Here is a 22058-nt window from a genome sequence, read left to right as displayed (position 1 = left end):
GGATGGAGGTGGTGGTAGTAAAGAAACAACACTGTATGATGAGGATGGAGGATGATGGGGATGGAGGTGGTGGTAGTAAGGAAACACTGCATGATGGGGATGGAGGTGGTGGTAGTAAAGAAACACTGCATGATGAGGATGGAGGTGGTGGTAGTAAAGAAACACTGCATGATGGGGATGGAGACCCATAGCCGGTTAACTAAAAAAAAAAAAAACTTGCCCCGGAAAGGATGCCAGGCACCCTCGGGCTGTGTTGTTTATCACCGCTCTGTCTGTCCAATGCAGCAAGAGTGCCAGCTAAGCATCGTTATCATTTTGTAGCGCTTTCCCCCATTCAAACATTTCAATGTCTCACTTGAAATTCAAACCGTTGTTACCCTGAGCGACACCTGTCTTGTCAGCACATAAAAAGGTTTGGGGAGGCTGTACAAATTGAAGAATTAAGAAATTGATACAGAAACGTTTCTCTTTCGCTTGGGCTTCTGCATCTGTCGCCGAGTCAATCATCTGGCTAAAACGACTGTTGGCCCATTTTGATGTCTGATTGCTTCTTTTGTAAATGACGAATGTGTCATATATGGGTACAAATTCATTGAATTCATTTGTCAACAGGTTGTGTAATATCAGACTACGTTCCTTTGAACGGAGTTTGCTACAAGAGCTTCACAGAGCTGAAGACACGTGCCGAGGCCAGACTGAGGTGTGCGGCAGACGGGGGGATGTTAGCCATGCCGAAGGACAGTGCCACCAATACTTTTCTCGCTAATCTAGCAGAAGTAGTATGGGGTCGCTGGTTAGGACTGACTGACACAAACGGCGATCGGCAGTGGGAATTTGAGGACGGCCAACTCCTGACGTCAGCTGACTACTCCAACTGGCGCCCCGGTGAACCGACACCAGACGAGGGTCAGGGCGGCTGTGTCGGATTTTGGGAGGGTGAATCCTCATGGGATGAAAAAGACTGCAGCTTTGTCAGGGGATTCATATGTCAGATAAATGAAGGTATGTGTGTAGACAATTCTTTCTAATTAGTAAGATCCTTACTGATGATCTACGATACACGTATCTTCCGCTTAATACAATATCGTTTTACGTATACGATATCGCAATTCAGACGATGAATTGTCAGACGGTATCGTTCTGGCATGTACATGCAGACGCCATTATGCTCGTTTCGTGATGCAATATTCAGAAAAAGAGGGTACATGCATACCGTTCTGGCATGTACATGCAGACGTCATTATGCTCGTTTCGTGATGCAATATTCAGAAAAAGAGGGTACAGCCAGAACGATACCATATGAAAAATATCGTCAGAATTTCCAAATCGTAAACCTAATTACAATAATCTAAGGTACGCTTTATAACAATATATTAGCAAAGTGATGTCTGCTGCGTTCAATGGAGTATATATATATATAGCGATATCTTTTATTCCGAGACGATGTCGTATACGTACAGCGATATACTTTTAAGCGGAAAATACGTATATCGTAGACCTATTTTCGCTATTTTAAGGTACGTTTTTAGATACGATATTTTGACACGGAAATGATGCCATAATGAGTGGAGGTTGGGAAACACTGCATGATGGGTAGACAGATGAGTGGAGTTACTTGTTCGTAGCGTTTTCCGGTGTCGGAGATTTGGTCGTGCGGCGAACACTTCCGGATATTAGTGCGCGATAGCGGTGACGCGGTTTTCTACGCCTGATTATCCAGATGGTGCGTTCTTTGTGCGTTTTGTGTGTTTTTGCGCCATCGGAGATTGCGGAAACTCAACGCAACGATTTTCTTCCCTTTTCATTATGAAGCACAGAAAGTGTTGACCTCCATTTCCATATTGGTCATCATCCCATGAACATTCGCATTTTCCGTCCAGGGGCCTGTGAAAAATGCACTAAGATTAGCAGTTTGGGGTAAAAATTTGATTTTACCGATGTTTTTTTTTAAGGAAAAATAAGTTTTTACAGAAAATGTCAATCATACTTATCGATCAGTGAGAAGGTATCCCTTTCCATCGGAAACATTGGATTGTCTGAAAAGCGACGATTAGAGAAGCGCTAGCGCCTTTCTGAGATAAAGTCAGATCGGACCCCAATTATTGAAAAGTGACCTCAAGTTTACTTGAAGATGACACCAGTAACTGTCGGTTCTAGAAAACCTTCCTTTGAACACTGCATGATGGGAAGGCAGGTTGGTGGAGGTTAGGTAGCACTATGGCCGCATCGTATAAGTGTTTTAATGTAGACACAGATGTGCGCTATTGATCTGTTGATTGATTGTCAATGACATGTATTTTCGCACAGTTCCTGTCCGTCTGGTCGGTGGCAACTCGGCAAATGAAGGCAGAGTGGAGGTCTTACACAACGGTGAATGGGGGACTGTCTGCGATGATAATTGGGGTATGAACGACGCGCATGTGGTGTGTCGGATGCTCGGCTACGCGACAGCTGAAGAAGCACCGTGCTGTGCCCGGTTCGGTGAAGGCTCGGGGCAGATCTGGCTCGACGAAGTGCGTTGTTACGGTACCGAGGCAGCTCTGTCAGACTGTAGTCATAGGGGATGGGGCGTTGAAGACTGTCGCCATACTGAAGATGCCGGCGTGGTCTGCATTAACGGTGAGTCAACTTCAGTAACGTTATATTCATATAACGTAGCCTTAATGGATGGGGCACTCACAACTTTGTCCATGGTGAAGATGCCAGCGTGGTCTGCACTCCATTTTTTTGCCTCCATTTTATAACATTCACAAACTCCCACAGCATCATTTATCCATGGTCACCTGTGTTGTTTGTATCCACAGATGTCGACGAATGTGCAGATGGCACAGACAATTGCCACGCCCAGGCTACCTGTACCAACACGGAAGGCTCCTTCAGCTGTGTATGTGGCAGTGGGTATAGCGGAGATGGAGTGGCCTGTACTGGTAAGAACAACGAATCTGGTGGTACATTTAGTAATTGTGGCAGTCCGTACATAACCTCCATTTCACAACATTCACAAATGCTCAAAGCATCATTTATCCATAGAAACTTGTGTTGTTTGTATCCACAGATGTCGACGAATGTGCAGATGGCACAGACAATTGCCACGCCGAGGCTACCTGTACCAACACGGAAGGCTCCTTCAGCTGTGTATGTGGCAGTGGGTATAGCGGAGATGGAGTGGCCTGTACTGGTAAGAACAACGAATCTGACTCTACATTCAGTAATTGTTGCAGTCCGTACATAACCTTCATTTCACAACATTCACAAACTCTCACAACATCATTTATCCATGGAAACACTGCATACTGGGAAGCAAGGTGTTGGGGTTAGGAATCACTGCATGTCGGGGATGGAGGTGGTGGTAGTAAAGAAACACTGCATGATGGGGATGGAGGTGGTGGTAGTAAAGAAACACTGTTTGATGGGGATGGAGGTGGTGGTAGTAAAGAAACAACACTGTATGATGGGATGGAAGTGGCGACATTTGACATGAGGTTTGGATGTACATGTATATATTTGACGGATACCTGATGTAGAGTGTTTATGTTCTGCATCAATTGTCAGACGGAGTGCAGAAATGTGGTCAGAGACCCATAGCCGGTTAACTAAAAAAAAACTTGCCCCGGAAAGGATGCCAGCACGCCTCGGGCTGTGTTGTTTATCACCGCTCTGTCTGTCCAATGCAGCAAGAGTGCCAGCTAAGCATCGTTATCATTTTGTAGCGCTTTCCCCCATTCAAACATTTCAATGTCTCACTTGAAATTCAAACCGTTGTTACCCTGAGCGACACCTGTCTTGTCAGCACATAAAAAGGTTTGGGGAGGCTGTACAAATTGAAGAATTAAGAAATTGATACAGAAACGTTTCTCTTTCGCTTGGGCTTCTGCATCTGTCGCCGAGTCAATCATCTGGCTAAAACGACTGTTGGCCCATTTTGATGTCTGATTGCTTCTTTTGTAAATGACGAATGTGTCATATATGGGTACAAATTCATTGAATTCATTTGTCAACAGGTTGTGTAATATCAGACTACGTTCCTTTGAACGGAGTTTGCTACAAGAGCTTCACAGAGCTGAAGACACGTGCCGAGGCCAGACTGAGGTGTGCGGCAGACGGGGGGATGTTAGCCATGCCGAAGGACAGTGCCACCAATACTTTTCTCGCTAATCTAGCAGAAGTAGTATGGGGTCGCTGGTTAGGACTGACTGACACAAACGGCGATCGGCAGTGGGAATTTGAGGACGGCCAACTCCTGACGTCAGCTGACTACTCCAACTGGCGCCCCGGTGAACCGACACCAGACGAGGGTCAGGGCGGCTGTGTCGGATTTTGGGAGGGTGAATCCTCATGGGATGAAAAAGACTGCAGCTTTGTCAGGGGATTCATATGTCAGATAAATGAAGGTATGTGTGTAGACAATTCTTTCTAATTAGTAAGATCCTTACTGATGATCTACGATACACGTATCTTCCGCTTAATACAATATCGTTTTACGTATACGATATCGCAATTCAGACGATGAATTGTCAGACGGTATCGTTCTGGCATGTACATGCAGACGCCATTATGCTCGTTTCGTGATGCAATATTCAGAAAAAGAGGGTACATGCATACCGTTCTGGCATGTACATGCAGACGTCATTATGCTCGTTTCGTGATGCAATATTCAGAAAAAGAGGGTACAGCCAGAACGATACCATATGAAAAATATCGTCAGAATTTCCAAATCGTAAACCTAATTACAATAATCTAAGGTACGCTTTATAACAATATCTTAGCAAAGTGATGTCTGCTGCGTTCAATGGAGTATATATATATAGCGATATCTTTTATTCCGAGACGATGTCGTATACGTACAGCGATATACTTTTAAGCGGAAAATACGTATATCGTAGACCTATTTTCGCTATTTTAAGGTACGTTTTTAGATACGATATTTTGACACGGAAATGATGCCATAATGAGTGGAGGTTGGGAAACACTGCATGATGGGTAGACAGATGAGTGGAGTTACTTGTTCGTAGCGTTTTCCGGTGTCGGAGATTTGGTCCTGCGGCGAACACTTCCGGATATTAGTGCGCGATAGCGGTGACGCGGTTTTCTACGCCTGATTATCCAGATGGTGCGTTCTTTGTGCGTTTTGTGTGTTTTTGCGCCATCGGAGATTGCGGAAACTCAACGCAACGATTTTCTTCCCTTTTCATTATGAAGCACAGAAAGCGTTGACCTCCATTTCCATATTGGTCATCATCCCATGAACATTCGCATTTTCCGTCCAGGGGCCTGTGAAAAATGCACTAAGATTAGCAGTTTGGGGTGAAAATTTGATTTTACCGATGTTTTTTTTAAGGAAAAATAAGTTTTTACAGAAAATGTCAATCATACTTATCGATCAGTGAGAAGGTATCCCTTTCCATCGGAAACATTGGATTGTCTGAAAAGCGACGATTAGAGAAGCGCTAGCGCCTTTCTGAGATGAAGTCAGATCGGGCCCCAATTATTGAAAAGTGACCTCAAGTTTACTTGAAGTTGACACCAGTAACTGTCGGTTCTAGAAAACCTTCCTTTGAACACTGCATGATGGGAAGGCAGGTTGGTGGAGGTTAGGTAGCACTATGGCCGCATCGTATAAGTGTTTTAATGTAGACACAGATGTGCGCTATTGATCTGTTGATTGATTGTCAATGACATGTATTTTCGCACAGTTCCTGTCCGTCTGGTCGGTGGCAACTCGGCAAATGAAGGCAGAGTGGAGGTCTTACACAACGGTGAATGGGGGACTGTCTGCGATGATAATTGGGGTATGAACGACGCGCATGTGGTGTGTCGGATGCTCGGCTACGCGACAGCTGAAGAAGCACCGTGCTGTGCCCGGTTCGGTGAAGGCTCGGGGCAGATCTGGCTCGACGAAGTGCGTTGTTACGGTACCGAGGCAGCTCTGTCAGACTGTAGTCATAGGGGATGGGGCGTTGAAGACTGTCGCCATACTGAAGATGCCGGCGTGGTCTGCATTAACGGTGAGTCAACTTCAGTAACGTTATATTCATATAACGTAGCCTTAATGGATGGGGCACTCACAACTTTGTCCATGGTGAAGATGCCAGCGTGGTCTGCACTCCATTTTTTTGCCTCCATTTTATAACATTTGCAAACTGTCATATGATCGTTTATCCATGGTGACCTGTGTTGTTTGTATCCACAGAAGTCGACGAATGTGCAGATGGCACAGACAACTGCCACGCCCAGGCTACCTGTACCAACACGGAAGGCTCCTTCAGCTGTGTATGTGGCAGTGGGTATAGCGGAGATGGAATGGCCTGTACTGGTAAGAACAACGAATCTGGTGGTACATTTAGTAATTGTGGCAGTCCGTACATAACCTTCATTTCACAACATTCACAAACTCCCACAGCATCATTTATCCATGGTCACCTGTGTTGTTTGTATCCACAGATGTCGACGAATGTGCAGATGGCACAGACAATTGCCACGCCCAGGCTACCTGTACCAACACGGAAGGATCCTTCAGCTGCCCAGGCTACCTGTACCAACACGGAAGGATCCTTCAGCTGTGTATGTGGCAGTGGGTATAGCGGAGATGGAGTGGCCTGTACTGGTAAGAACAACGAATCTGACTCTACATTCAGTAATTGTTGCAGTCCGTACATAACCTCGATTTCACAACATTCACAAATCCTCACAGCATCATTTATCCATAGAAACTTGTGTTGTTTGTATCCACAGATGTCGACGAATGTGCAGATGGCACAGACAACTGCCACGCCCAGGCTATCTGTACCAACACGGAAGGCTCCTTCAGCTGTGTATGTGGCAGTGGGTATAGCGGAGATGGAGTGGCCTGTACTGGTAAGAACAACGAATCTGACTCTACGTTCAGTAATTGTTGCAGTCCGTACATAACCTTTGCTTCACAACATTTACAAACTCTCACAACATCATTTATCTATGGAAACACCGCATAGTGGGAAGGCAGGTGGTGGGGTTAGGAAACACTGCATGACGGGGATGGAGGTGGTGATAGTAAAGAAACACTGCATGACGGGGATGGAGGTGGTGGTAGTAAAGAAACACTGCATGACGGGGATGGAGGTGGTGGTAGTAAAGAAACACTGCATTATGGGGATGGAGGTGGTGGTAGTAAAGAAACACTGCATGACGGGGATGGAGGTGGTGGTAGTAAAGAAACACTGCATGACGGGGCACCCGGGGATGGAGGTGTTGGTAGTAAAGAAACACTGCATTATGGGGATGGAGGTGGTGGTAGTAAAGAAACACTGCATGATGCATGGGACGACATTTGACATGAGGTTTTGGATGTACATGTATATATTTGACGGATGCCTGCATCAATTGTCAAACGGAGTGCAGAAATTTGGTCAGAGACCCATAGCCTGTTCTATCTGGTATCATAAAAGAATTGCATGGCAACGAAATCACTAGGTGTGTCCTTTAAGAGCAAACGTGTCCGTGTTCTGATACTGTCGGGACGATCCAATCCACTGCGTGTGAAACGTACGATATTTCTGAAGCAACAAACGTGTCCGGAGCCAAACCTCTGCTTGGAGACTAATGGAGAGTACACATTTTGTCATAATCAGCTAACCTTCAGTGAGCTTAATATAAAGGATAGTTAGCGGTTCAATTGATGGGTTAGGTAACACTGCATTCATCTGTTTCAGAAACGTGTGGACTATCAGCATTTCGCCACTACCCCCAGACTGATTGTCGAGGTTACGACATATCCAATCCCTCTGGTCTTACCCTCCAGGGCTGTGCGGCAGCGTGTTGTGCCGACTCGACATGCCTGTCGTTTCAGTACAACGATGACAATCAATGCTGGTTGAAAAACGGGCTCTGCTTAGAGAAAGAGTCTTTATCGGCTCGCAACATGTACGATCGGATTGATGTACCAGGTTGGAGCATTTTTTTCCATTCAGTACCTTATTTAAGAAACTGCGGAACTTAACTTTAGAAGCGTATCTTTGATATAGAGTTTGTTAACAAAAGCACTTGTTTTGCTCTTTGAATTCAGAGTCTTACCACGTGCACGGAACAAGGCAGAGGTTAGGCTCCGCCTTCTTTTAAACGTTTTTTTAGTCATTTTTATCGGGATTTCTATTTTGTATTCTATCTTGTATTGTCAAAACCTAACGGTTTGGCTGGCGTACTTCAAGAAAAATGACAAAATAGAAAGCCCGATAAAAACGACCAAAAAACGTTTAAAAAACAGCCGGAGCCTAACCTCTGCTTGGAGAGTAGAGAAGGCGACATAACCATGCTTGAGTGATATGGGTGGGGGGGGGGGGCTTGGCACTCGTGCTGAATGGGGCGGACAGACGTACCGTATAACACAGCGAGCTAACGTTACAGCATATATATTTGGTTCAATGTTGCTATGATGATAGACGATACTGCAGGAAATCGTAGCACTCTATCGTTACGATATGGTAATGCTTGTATCGCAACATCGCACACGTATTTTGAAGACTCGGACGGATACTCTTCACAAGGACCCTATCTTATTCTATATATTCAGCATTGTTGGCATATCTACATTATTTCCAATGAGTTCCATTTTACTCAGAGGTTTACCTATCGCTGGTAACTAACTGCCACACCCAGGCAACTTGTACCAACGCTCTTATTTGTTATCACCCCACAGCTCTGTCTGACTTGGTCTTCACGGATGTCGGGACGGACTACGTGACCCTGTCCTGGAGGGCACCTCCTGACCTGAATATAGCCCGGTACCGGCTGCGCTATCATCACGCCGGGGCCTCGCACCAGGACCTGTCTCCCCCGCCCTCCCCGGGCAACACCGCGGCCACCGTGCCCGGACTGTGGGCAGACACAGAGTACACCTTCACCCTGACTGCGTTTGGAGATGACGACCAGGAAGTTGGAGAGATCAGTGGGACAGAGACAACAGGTTGGTCGGAAATGGGGCATAGATTTAGGGAGGCTTAAATCTCTCAATGTTACTGACTTAAGGAATGCTACATTTTCCCTTCGTCCTAAAATAAAATTCATTTGTCGTCAATGGTGTAAGGTCTTTGCTTAAGGTCGTTAGGTAAGACGTCACGGTGTTTCTGTCATGGATTTAGGCACAATGAAATTCGTGTATCATAAATGGTTTATTGAACAATGATAAAATCACGCATTTGTAACCAAAGGAGTTGAGAACATTGTGTAAGGTTGTAAGATAAGACTTTTTACAGTGTTTCTGCCTTCAGATCTGGTCTTGGATACCATTTGTTTGCCGAACCTCCACCAAAGACGTGATTGTGCACATGTGAATGTTATGGTCATTACATATTCAGTCAGATGCATGGCCATGTTTTCCAGCCGAGGTTGTCGTGACCGTGGAGTGCAATGATGACCACATGACTGTGACCTTCCCTAGAGCGGCGCTACCAACGGTAGATGTGGACAACATGCACCTGCTGGACGACAGCTGCCGTGCCACAGTTACCCAGACGGAGGTGACTCTCCGGGCCGGTCTGCAAGACTGCGGGACCATTCGGGATGTGAGTAGCCTTTTGGAAAATAGACACGGTCTACTTTCAGTACATGTAAGGAGACTTATGGAAAATTACACGGTCTACTGTCAGTACATGTGAGTAGACCTCTGCAAAATGGAGAATAGACACTGTCTACTGACAGTAGATGTGAGTAGACTTGTGGACAATAGAGAATAGACACGGTCTACTGTCAATAGATGTGAGTAGATTTATGGAAAATGGAGAATAGACACGGTTTACTGTCAGTAGATGTGAGTAGGCTTCTGCAAAATGGAGATTAGACACTGTCTACTGACGGTAGATGTGAGAAGGCTTCTGCAAAAGGGAGAATAGACGCGGTCTACTGTCAGTAAATGTGAGTAGACTTATGGAAAATGGAGAATAGACACGGTCTACGTATACTGCCAGAAACTGTGAGTAGACTTATGGACAATGGAGAATAGACACTGTCTACTGTCAGTAGATGGGAGTAGGCTTCTGCAAAATGGGGTATAGACACGGTCTACTGTCAGTAAATGTGAGTAGGCTTGTAGACAATGGATATTAGACACGATCTACTGTCAAAAACTTTGAATAGCCTTGTGAACAATGGAGAATAGACACATTTAAAATAGATAATTGAGGCGGCTGGGATTGCTAAGGATGTTCAGTGGAGGTATCATGTTTGAGGAGAGACACACCTCGAGCACTTAAAAGAATCTACCACACTTATCGAAAGGGTAAGGGTCCTTTCCGGTTTCCTAAAAACCATTCAGGCCTAAGTTAGTCTGGGATTCTCCCGAGCAGCCTTCGTAATCCATGCATCTCCTATGTAGAGCCAGGCATGATGTTTCTGACTTCAGGAGAAGAGATGTTTACAGTGAGCGTTAGTTGAGTGTCCAGAAGTGGTTCATGTGGCCTTGCACTGAGCAAAGTTAGAAAAAAATTTAAAGTAATAAAGTTCCAAGATGGTCCATGTCGCTGTATTATATAAAATGGCTAGATTTTTCTCCAATGGCAATTCGTGATAGAGGATTTCTGTTGAGCAAGTTTCTTTCCCTTTTTCCCTGTTTTCAGTCGTCAGAAGATGATAAATTTATCTTCACCAATGAGGCCATCGCCAATCAGCTGACGTCTGACAACGGAGCCGTGAGAGGGGCGCCCTTCAGCAAGAGTTTCCGGTGTGAGTTCCTCCGCCAATTCGTGTTCTCACAAGGAAGAGAGGTCCTCTTCAACATCCCGTCTCCTCGGTAAGTTCCTCTGTCAGTACGTGGTCCCGTCTCCTCGGTAAGTTCCTCCGTCAGTACGTTCGTGGCCTCCTAGGGGAGGGAGATCCTATACAGCATCCCGTCTCCTCGGTAAGTTCCTCCGTCAGTACCATCTCACAGGCGATGGGGGTCCTAGAAAATATCCCGTCTCCTCGCGGTAAGTTCCCCCGTCAGTACGTTGTCCCGTCTCCTCGGCAAGTTCCTTCGTCAGTACGTGGCCTCACGGAGGAGGGGGTCGTCTACAACATCCCGTCTCCTCGGTAAGTTCCTCCGTCAGTACGTTCGTGGCCTCATAGGGGAGGGAGATCCTATACAACATCCCGTCTCCTCGGTAAGTTCCTCCGTCAGTACGTTCGTGGCCTCATAGGGGAGGGAGATCCTATACAACATCCCGTCTCCTCGGTAAGTTCCTCCGTCAGTACGTTCGTGGCCTCATAGGGGAGGGAGATCCTATACAACATCCCGTCTCCTCGGTAAGTTCCTCCGTCAGTACCGTCTCACAGGGGAGGAGATCCTCAACAGTAAGAGTTATCAGTACAAGCCAAGCTGTGTCTGAGATAGTATCGACATGTTACTTGATCTTACATCTATCAAGTGTTAGCAAAGCCAAGGGAAGCATATATTTTATTCATTTTCTCATATCAACATAATCCACGCTAACCTTACAATACTACATGTATACGGTTCTATTTTCAGTGTGCAAGTTGTGGACGCGGAAAACAGTTTCACGTTTGAGATGCACATGTTCACATCGCCAGACTTCACTGCGACATACAACTCAGACGACTTCCCTTTGCAGGTCTGCTGTTGTTTTGTTTTTGACTAATGTCTGTCAAACTACTTGTCTTGTTATGGTCTGATGTTCAAACTGTCATTGTCATTTGGTGTTATAACCAGCTTGACAGTCATTATCCCGTTTCAATTATGCTTTTCGTTTATTGATATAACAATGTAACCACTTTCTTTGCCTGACTCGTCCCTCTCCCAATGCAATGCGTTCTTTATTGTTTTCTCCTTTATTTGTGCATGCATGGTTAGGTGACCTCATCTGACCGTCTGCATTTCGGCTTGAGCGTGACCTCACCTCTGAACGACCTGGAGCTGTTTGCTCTCCGCTGCCTCGCCACGCCCAGTACCAACCCTGACGACTCTCCCAGCATCAGCATCATCAATGACGGGTTAGTTAATTAGTTAGTCTGTTTCATTTCGGTCTCCATTGGTGTTGCACTGATGTCACCCTTCATACGGTAACTTACATCAAGATTACCAGTTTGTTAGGAGATGGGAGCAGCAGTCTTTTACCCAAATGTTCTCAATTAAAAACTACTCGAGTAAAGAATCTGCTGTTGTAAAGATATAGGTCAGTAAATTCTGTGGCATTCACAATCACTTCTTTCCTGTAGGTGCGACATGAAACAACGCATCAGCTGCTGGCCAGTAAATCATTATTCTGTGGCATTCACGATAGTTTCTCTCCTGTAGGTGTAACGTCGACCCCACGCTTCAGCGAGACTCGGAACGGTCTAACGACATGGCCTTATACTACTCCATCCAGTCCTTCGCATTTCCCAACATTGACGATCCCAGTCTGGTAAAATATGCAGGCATTGGTCGGGTGGTGGCAAGGCTAGCTGTCAGCCAATAAGGAGCCAGTGGTGGTGGCAGGGCTAGCTGTCTGCTTTACGGCGATGCGAGATCTTGCAGATGTAGAGTTTGTCTTTAACAGTCTGCTGCACAATGCATTTGTGATGGTCTCTTGATTGTCCAAATGGTTTAGGCTTAGTTTGCATCAGAAAGGTGCACAAATCAAACAGCAATTGGTGTGTTGGTGGTAAATGGTTTGGGGGTACTACATGGTGTGTGGGTACCTTAAACGCTAAGGTGGTGTGACAGTTATATACAGCTGTTGCCTTTTCCTCCACGGCAGGTGTACTTCCATTGCACCATGGTCCTGTGCTTCAAGAACAACCCGGCCTCGCGGTGCAGTCAGGGCTGCCTCCCGCCCAGCCGGCGCAGGCGCGCCATGTCCGACCTGAGCGAGCCCCGAGCCCGACGTGCCAGCGAAAGGGACCACATAACGACCATCAGCCAGGGACCCTTCAAAGTTGGGAATGCACAAGAACAAGGTAGCTATATATATGAAAGGTTCTGCACCATTATGGACCTTACTAATTCAGGTGTTCGGTTACTATCTAGTTTGTTTTTCATGCTTCCTTCTACCAACAGCGATATGTCTCATAGGCAAAGAGAGTTTCTTAGTTACATATAATGAAATAGTATAGTTATAATGCCCATGATGTGTGTGTGTTTCCCCAGCCTCCCTCCCCACTGTCGGCATCGCTGTGGGCACAGCTGCAGGAATAGCCGGAGTCCTGCTGGTGGTTGCTACTGCCTTCCTGGTGAGGAAGAGACGCGGACGTGACGCCAAGGAGGCCGAGGATCGTATCGGTCAGTACGATATTTATATTTTAGCTAAGCCATATTGCATATTAAGTCTTCAATTAGCCACATGTCATCATTTAGCAATAGATTTTTAAAAGTCTGTAGATCAGATCCCGGGCGATTAAACTCTAACTTCCCATACGATCAGTTGCAATACATATATAATGAGCATTCGGTGGTTCCATCCCCGACATATTTTTCTTCTTTGCTCTGATTTGATTTTTTATTTATTTGATATGGTTGTTTATTTCAGGTGTTAACAACTATTCGTTTGAGCTCTGGGGAAAGGACAAGGCTACCAACGCCACCCCCAAACCCGAGTAGTCGTTTCTGGAGTGAGGCACGAAATCTCAGCATGAGCGATGGACTTAAGAGCAAATCTCTCACTTTCTCAATATAATCTTTCTTAACCTCAGTATCTCTCCCATTCTCAATCTCTCCTCTTTCTTAATCCATCAATCTCTCCCTTTCTCAATCTTTCCCTTTTCCATATCTCTCCCTTTTTCAATCTCTCCCTTTCTCAATATCTCCCTTCCTCGATGTCTCTCCCTTTCTCAATCTTTCCCTTTCTCAATATCTCTCCTTTCTCAACATCTGTCCTCTTTGTCAACATCTAACTTTGTAGTTCAGTGCAGTCAACTCTCATCTCCCCTTTTCTCAATCTTTCCCCCTTTCTAACCTTTCTCCATCCCTTTCTTAGTCTTTTAACCACCCTCCTTCTTTCTCAATATTTCTCCATATCACATACCCACTTTCTAAATCTCCCTCTTGTTCTCAATAACTCCAGCATACATACACATGCGTGCACACACACACACATAAACACACATACACACACACACACACTCTCTCTCTCTCTTTTCCTCTCTCTCTCTCTCTCTCTCTCTTCATCTTTATCATTCCTCCTTTGCAATCTTCTGCAGCTATTCTTCATTTCCTCGCATAGAAAACCATATTATAAGTTAGATAGGAAAGCTGACAACAGTTTGAAGCCTAGGGCAATTTCGAAGGGAAAATCAATAATTATAAAACCTAGCGAAATTTGTTCACATTAACACTAAATTGACAAAAGTCAAAGAGCATATAGCATAAAAGGTAATGTCATACATCGGGCAAATTTCAGATTTTTCAAAGGACAAAACACATAAAAGTCTGTTTGTAAGTCATTGTGTGTCGACAATTAAATTAAAACCTAGCAGAATTTGTTCAAATTTAAAAAATTGTCAAAAATCCCAGAGCATATAAGCACAAATTTATTGTCATACATCGGGCAAATTTCAGATTTGAACCGAACATATAAAAGTCCGTTTGTCTGGACTATCAAATTTATTTCAATGCTGGATGCAAACACGTTAACATAGACACATTTGGTTAGAATGTGGAAAACTGTTGTCAGCTGAACAAAAAAACAGGTGAAAGTAGCTTTACGGTACCATTGCTGCATCCACGGTGTGACAGTCATGAGAGACAAAACATCAGGGTTCTGTGGAGAATGTTTTGAAAGGATTATACAGTAATTGTGTTTGACATGGTGGCCACCATATCTGCATTTACAACCTTCAGAGTCAGAGGCAATTACGGAGATGAGATTGGAGACGATGAGATGAGGCAGTAAGGCTGGCTGTGAAACATTGTGGGATAATGGTGTATAACGAAATACTATGAGTGCAAATTGCTAGCAAGCCTATGTAATGTAGTAATAACTGTGTTTTAACATTAGCTTTGTCATCTTCAGACTTAAACCATCAAATTTTATTCTGTTCGAAGGCTCTAAATGTAGGTATCTAGAGTATTATCTTATTTCTGTACTAGATATAACTTTCATCTTCCAGTAAGCTTTTTGATTAGACGTTGCTGATACTGAGGTTATAAGGTCCGTGTTAGTTTAAAAGACACCAGGGTGTTAGAAAGATGATGTGTATTAGCATTCTATTAGCTTTTCTGTAGAGTGATGATCAGTTATCTTACTTGTAACCAACAACTGTAGTATTTCTGAGGCAAAAATAATCTAGCCTCTTTTATAGAGGTGCTGCAGAATTTTGTGTTATTGTGTTATTATGTAGAGGTGCTGCGGAATTTTGTGCTATTGTGTTATTTTGTAGAGGTGCTGCGGAATTTTGTGCTATTGTGTTATTATGTAGAGGTGCTGCGGATTTTTTTGTCAGTAATAATTGTGAGATTAACACAGATATCTCTATAGGAAGATAGAGAAAGGATGCCATCATGTACTAAACCTGAAAAGTGATATCTTGCATAACCCACAACTAGAACTGATCGCTTAGCTACGTTTATTGATATATGTGCATTTGTTTTGATGCTTTTTAAGATGTGCAGTTTTGGTACCACACACCCGTGTCTGTTGTCTTTGTGTCCACGATAGAATCGCTAGTGCCAAACTCTTTAGACGAATAACTAAAAGTACACTGCACAACATTTCTGGTGCAATATGAACTCCGACAAAAGACGTGCATTTATTGTTTTGTTTATCCAGTTTGATGAAGGGAGAAGATGTCTCTTTAACAATTGACCCCCCAGTAATTTGGAAAGTGAGATTGGTAATGATGGACAAGTGGAGTTCTTAATTCTGATTCAGTTCGGTCTGTTTGGCTGTGTCTATCTGAAGTCAGGTACGCAGGCTCTTATTGGGCTTGATAAAAAAACACTACACGCGATATAAAACTAAATTTGAAAAGGGTTACTTCTGTATAAACACATGGCATAAACACTGAATTTAAAAAGCTTTAAGGGTCACTACACATGATATAAACACTGAATTTACAAAGGGTCACTACACTTGGTATAAACACTGAATTTACAAAGGGTCACTACACTTGGTATAAACACTGAATTTAAAAAGCTTTAAGGGTCACTACTCTTGGTATAAACACTGAATTTACCAAGGGTCACTACACTTGGTATAAACACTGAATTTACAAAGCTTTAAGGGTCACTACTCTTGGTATAAACACTGAATTTACCAAGGGTCACTACACTTGGTATAAACACTGAATTTACAAAGGGTCACTACACTTGGTATAAACACTAAATTTACAAAGGGTCACTACACTTGGTATAAACACTGAATTTACAAAGGGTCACAACACACAGTATAAACACTAATTCAAGTGCCACTAGTGTCATCTGACAACACTGGTGGCAGATGACCTTTGCTCAAAAACTTGAGAAACAGGTTTTCCTACTCTCCAGGCAGAGGTTAAGCTCCGACTGTTTTTTAACGTTTTTTAGTCGTTTTTATCGGGCTTTCTATTTTGTCATTCTTTTTTGCTGTTTAGGTTTTGACACAGCAAGATAAAATACAAAATAGAAAGCCCGATAAAAACGACTAAAAAAACGTTTAAAAAACAGCCGGAGCCTAACCTCTGCTCGGAGAGTAGGTTTTCCAACAGGTGTACAGTTCAGTGATTCCCTCTAGCGAACCTTTGCAATAACTGCAGAATCAGGTCTCGAATTCATTCTTCCAGCTACTGTAAAAATAATTCCAGAAAGAATGAATGAATTTTCATGATATCTCATGTAGTAAGGGTGCACAATATCAGACGATGCAAATTAAGGCTCAACTTTGCATAAGAAACGAGGAAATTTGATAAGTACCTTAAGATGGGCAGAACACTGCTAGCTTCTACAGATGCAGTTCGTCTTGTAGCCTAGGACAGAGGAGGTAAAGTGGTATACCGAAAATGTTGCTCGGAACAAGGTCCAATTTCCATCAGGAGCTCAATTTCCATAAAAAGTTTAATGTTCGTGACTTTTGATTGTATAAAAGTTTGTTAAACGGATGGTTATGTCATTGAAAAAAATCGCCGCTGCTTGGGCTGCTCACTTTTGTCTTATAGTGAATTTAGGATTTAGCGATATAAGATTTAGTATGTCGCATACTGAAAACAAATATCTGAAACTATCAAGTGTCCAGGTGATTGGACATACCGAGAAAACTGCATTATTTTACCGCATGGCCTTTTTCATGCATATATAGACTACATGTACATGCGGTAATTAAGGGACTACCAGATTGTGCCCTTCCATCAGGTGACGTTCAGAATGTCCTGCTGTAACGGTGTCCGTGCCTACACTATCGAGTCTGCTGTGCATGGGTGGGTATGTGATTACAAGCACTGATGTACAGAGACTATAAATAAACCACAGAATGTTCTCATAAAATACCCATGACATACCTACGTCCGTTTTATATCTAAGAATAATTCTATGATCTGCTAGAATATGCTGTGCACAAAGAATAAGTTCATCCTCCATTCTGTTTATTTTTTGAATAAAACATTCATATTTACACGTTTTGTTGAGCCAGCGCTTCTACCTTGTGAAGTATCGTTATCGTTTACACTGAGTTTGACACTCCGCCAGCCCTCTCGTTGTATCAATGATACATTTCGCTAATATTAAACATTTCCACTCAACATAAATTTCGCTAACATATTAAGTTTTCCATTAACAATTTTCCATTCTACATCATACATTTCGCGAAAATTATGAACATGAATTAAGTTTTTTCATTCAACATAAACTTCGCCAACATAAAATCTTCACCATTCACCCTAAATTTCACTAACATTAACACATGTCGCTAACATTAACATACTCAATCAAAGCACTACGGGGCTACACTTGGCCGGCAGCACGAGGTGAGGACGCGGAACGCTCTCCTCAGCCTCCTCATCACCCTCTTCCCCCGTGCCTTCCAGGTCTTCTTTGCCGTACTTTTATTCTGAAGAATATCTTTTGGGGAGTTCAGCTCTGGTTCCTGCAGATGCAGACCGTCTTCTGTCTTCTCCTCCTGGAGACTACACTCATCTCTCTCCTGATGGAGGGCGTGACCCGCTTTTTCCTGTTGGAGACCACTCCTCTCCTGCTTCTCCAGATTGTCCTCCTCCAACTCCGTATCAGGCGATAACGCCATTTCCTCGTAGAGATCAGTGTATGCATCGAGTATCGCCGTGGAAGATAGTAGCTGGACGGCTCTCTCCAGCTCCGGATCACCTTCAATCTTCTCGATCTTTTCTACCGCCCTCTGCTGAAGGGCAGGCTGAAGTTCATCAAGGTCTGTGTTTTCTAGCTCATGATCTCCGGATGGAATCTCTTTTGGGGAGTTCTGCTCTGGCTCCTCCATCAGATGGAGGTCGTCTTCTGTCTTCTCGGCTCTCTCCAGCTCCTCTTCCTTCTTATCTTCTACTTCCTTCTGCTGAAGGGCAGGCTCCGGTTCCTCAAGGGCCCTGTCTGTGTTTTTTAGCTCATGATCTCCGGATGGAATGAGATCTCCGAGGAGCTGTCTGCATGCTCCCCGCATGGCGGCGCTACAGAGGAGCTCCGCCGTCATCTCGAGGTCATTATCCTTCTTTTCTTCTACCTCTTTCTCCTGGATGACAGGCTCCAGTTCATCAAGGTTCCTGTCTGCGTTTTGTAGCTCATGATCCCCGGAAGGAATTATGTCCCCTAGGAGCTGTCTGCATGCTCTCCCTATGGCGGTGCTACAGAGGAGCCCCTCATCCTTCTCTTCTACTCCCTCCTGCTGGCTAGTGTGCTCTAGTTCCTCCGGGTACCGGATTTTGCTGACGTTCTGGTCTTTTGAGGAAATCAGCTCATTGTGGAGCTCTCCGCATGCACCCTTTATGGCGGCGCTACAGAGCAACTCCACCGTCATCTCGAGCTGCTCGTCCTTCTGTAGCCCTTCCGCCATCTTGCTCGGGAGTTGGGATGTTTTTGCCCGGACAGTTGGCGCTGATGTCCCCTGATAATAAACAACAAGTATAAGATATGTGATAAGCTTTGCTGTAAGTAAAGTCTGCAAAGCTATACCAGATAAAGTTTGTTTGATAAGTAAGAAATAACCAACCAATCAACTAATCCACAGAGAGACAAGTCAATCAATCAATTAACAATTAAATTGCTTTGTTGGCAAAAAAACGAACTAGTTATTCTATACTGAGGTCAAGAATAAGGATTGAGCTGTCAACCAAAGTGCCATGGATTCAGATACTTGTTAGTTATTATCATATCCTAATTATCTATTTCTGATCACTTCAACAATAATCTACTTCCTAAAGAAGTCACATTTTGTTGATAATGCTAAAGTTAGTAGTGTGTCGATCAGAACTCACCTTGTTTGGGACCTGAGACGGGGCGTTCTGAGTGTCCACCAGTACCGGAGTGCTGGAGGAAGTGTCCTGTAATATACGATAGCAACAACGGGTTTAGTTAACAAAAATATGAGAGAGGGTATCGTTTTTATCTGCATGTTTATTGTAATACAACGAGTAAAGAAAAAAATGTCGGTAGAATTTATATTATCGCTACGTTTGCTATGGTACCAGATACATAAACTACAACCACATATCGATAACATAAATTTCTCTATTCTTCATTCACCGCCAATGGTGTAATGTGCGCTACTTTTTTTCTTTACAATGTGCACATTTAATGTGCGCTACCATTTACCAATGTGCTACTGGCAATAATGCCTCGCGTGGTCAAATCAGCACCAAGGACAGATACCGTTCTGTGCAGCATAAATGCACTGCTACTTGTGCTCGATTCTCTTATCAAACATACTCTCATCTCTTATTAGGTGCCCTATTTATTAACTTACAATGCGTGAAAAACTCTTGAAGTTAAAACGGTGCCATACCTTCGCGCCCGGCTGGGAGAGCGGCCCCTGACGGGCCACCACGTCCCCCTCCGAGACGGACAGGGGGACGGGTGCCGCCACTGCTGCAGGCCTCTGGGACGGCGCCTGGGTAAAGGTAAAATCAACATGTTATAGATACATCCCGAGGGAAAGAAACTAAGAAGTACTATTCACAAGTGCTACTACGACAGCAATACATCCAATGTGACAATGCATCTACGAACGACCGAACGCTGTGGAGATCCCGGTCCCTTGGACACATGATAATTACATTCTAGAACGTCAGGCAGGCCTAGGCATTTACAAACAGTTTTAGAACACCTGTAGAAAGGTCCAAGATTTGACAACTGATCCCATCCCGACTTAAGTTTTGAGTAACTTCTGACCATTTGCCGACCGGTTTGACATAAAACTACTTTTTACAACGATTGTATGACTCACCTTCGGGAGCTTGACTCCTCTCTCTTCCAGAAGACGAGTCCGAAGCCTCATCTTCTTCACACTCTCATTCAGTGAGACAAAATCGATTCGGTAAACGTCCATGATTCTGATTCGAATGAGTTGGTAAAAGTCACCACGAAATTTTTCACGTCTTAATGCGATCAAGGCAAGAAGTGAAATGACCAGTTCGCTCTGCTCCGAGAGATTAGGTCGGAGTGACCTAGGACGCCGTGACCTCGTCCAGATCGATGACGTCATCAGCCGTCAAGTTCAAATGTATTTTTCTCGCCTATTATTGATTGAAATGAAGTAACAGTGCACGGTTCTGTAGATTGGGACCTACAAATTCCTTTACAATCGCTGTTACACCTTTTTCTGATCGTACAAGTTGTAGTTTGGCCCGTTTTGTAGCCAGTTCACTCTGCTCTGAGCGAGGTATCTCGGTCACGTGACCGGGGCAAACCGAATCGTGGAATGTTCCATTGCAACATTTGGAAGGGGTGCATTTTAATTAAAGAAAAAAGTGTCATAAACGTTTTATGACGCCATAAACCCTCACGTCCAATCGGGTGCGTTTACACTCTAGGCTTACCGTGACACGATATTTCCGATAGAAAAGGATGTCTTACTTAATGGTCAGTTACATGCAAAAATTAGTTAATACTTTCTTTTCATTGTCATTTATCATACATGTTTGTTTGACGAAGTCTCCAGAAGAGTAAGAGTTTATTTTTATTCGTCATACCCCCCTCACATTAGGCGCGATTCGATCGGAAGACTAGTTTACGAGCTCTAAATGACATTTTCGTGAGTAAGACGTCCGGTGTTCTCACGATCATCTTGCGATTTTTAGGGATCGCCGGCAATTTTCAGGAGTCTTACGACGGTCCCGGTGCAGCGAAACATGTTCTTAACATAAGCGACAAGTCGCAGGAGATCTCCGAGATCGCAGAGCTCGTTACCGAGTCGCAGATCGTGCGTGCAAATCGTGCGTACCTCGCAAGGGTATCGGTCAATAGTCTTGCGTCAATCCAACGATTGAAGACCAATAGGCGAGCACAGACATAGTATATTTTAGAGGAAGAGATATGTAAATACAGTTCTCAGGGTTTCATCCTACTAGGCGGTGACCTAAATTCTCGTCTAGGAAATTTACAAGATTTCGTTGAAGATGACACTTTCTGTGATAATCACCCGAATAACTTCTCAAACATTACATTAGATAGACAACACATGGATCAAGCTCCCCCCAACAAGTTTGGCAGATTTGTGGCTGATTTATGTATTCAAGGAAATCTTAAAATTCTTAACGGCAGAATAGCCGGTGATCTACAAGGAAAATTCACGTGTCATCAGCCAAACGGTAGCAGCACTGTTGATTATGTAATATGCAACCAACCGCTTCTAGAACACATTTTATTTTTTCGAGTTAACCCCCTAACCACATTCTCTGATCACTGCATGTTATCTGTTGTCTTACGTACAAAATCCTCAAATCACCCTGCCAAAGAGAAACAGATAAGTGGAAACAGCAAACCTCTCTCTAAAAGATTCCATTGGAATGAAACCTCTGCACAAAAGTTTTTTCAATCCCTCGGCCAACCACACATTATAGATAGACTGAATAACCTTTCACTTAGAGGAACCAAAAGCGCAGCCCACGACATTGAAAACTACGTCTCGGATCTCAGCTCAGTATTAAGAGATGTCGGTTACAAATCATTGTGTTTAAAGATTAAT

The 22058-nt window shown here is 43.9% G+C and overlaps 2 protein-coding genes across 3 annotated transcripts in view; one reads left to right on the top strand and one right to left on the bottom strand.

Moving 5' to 3' along the window:
* LOC118419592 overlaps positions 1–15566 on the top strand; it is a 17014-nt gene extending 1448 nt beyond the window's left edge. Inside the window, exons 4-19 of the mRNA XM_035826042.1 lie at positions 2805–2927; positions 3056–3178; positions 4002–4391; positions 5694–6005; positions 6191–6313; positions 6733–6855; positions 7689–7922; positions 8672–8938; positions 9355–9536; positions 10587–10759; positions 11474–11576; positions 11816–11955; positions 12260–12368; positions 12705–12903; positions 13094–13225; positions 13473–15566. Coding sequence (XP_035681935.1) covers positions 2805–2927; positions 3056–3178; positions 4002–4391; positions 5694–6005; positions 6191–6313; positions 6733–6855; positions 7689–7922; positions 8672–8938; positions 9355–9536; positions 10587–10759; positions 11474–11576; positions 11816–11955; positions 12260–12368; positions 12705–12903; positions 13094–13225; positions 13473–13543 — 2804 coding nt within the window. The 3' untranslated portion in view covers positions 13544–15566. The remainder of the gene's footprint in view (positions 1–2804; positions 2928–3055; positions 3179–4001; positions 4392–5693; positions 6006–6190; positions 6314–6732; positions 6856–7688; positions 7923–8671; positions 8939–9354; positions 9537–10586; positions 10760–11473; positions 11577–11815; positions 11956–12259; positions 12369–12704; positions 12904–13093; positions 13226–13472) is intronic.
* The window catches only part of LOC118419593, a 52657-nt gene extending 31940 nt beyond the window's left edge, over positions 1–20717 (bottom strand). Inside the window, exons 1-2 of one of the 2 annotated variants that reach the window (XM_035826043.1) lie at positions 20319–20717; positions 19839–19982 (exon numbers count right to left, since the gene is read on the bottom strand). In XM_035826043.1, the coding sequence (XP_035681936.1) occupies positions 19839–19982; positions 20319–20576 (402 nt within the window). In that variant the 5' untranslated portion in view covers positions 20577–20717. The remainder of the gene's footprint in view (positions 1–19838; positions 19983–20318) is intronic. The other variant, XM_035826044.1, reaches the window with a different exon arrangement.
* Positions 20718–22058: the final 1341 nt, after the last annotated feature.

This window comes from Branchiostoma floridae, chromosome 7, assembly GCF_000003815.2.
Source record: "Branchiostoma floridae strain S238N-H82 chromosome 7, Bfl_VNyyK, whole genome shotgun sequence".
Classification (NCBI taxonomy): Eukaryota; Metazoa; Chordata; class Leptocardii; order Amphioxiformes; family Branchiostomatidae; genus Branchiostoma; species Branchiostoma floridae.
Note: the sequence above shows the minus strand (reverse complement) of the source record. Positions and strands in the feature narration are given on the sequence as shown.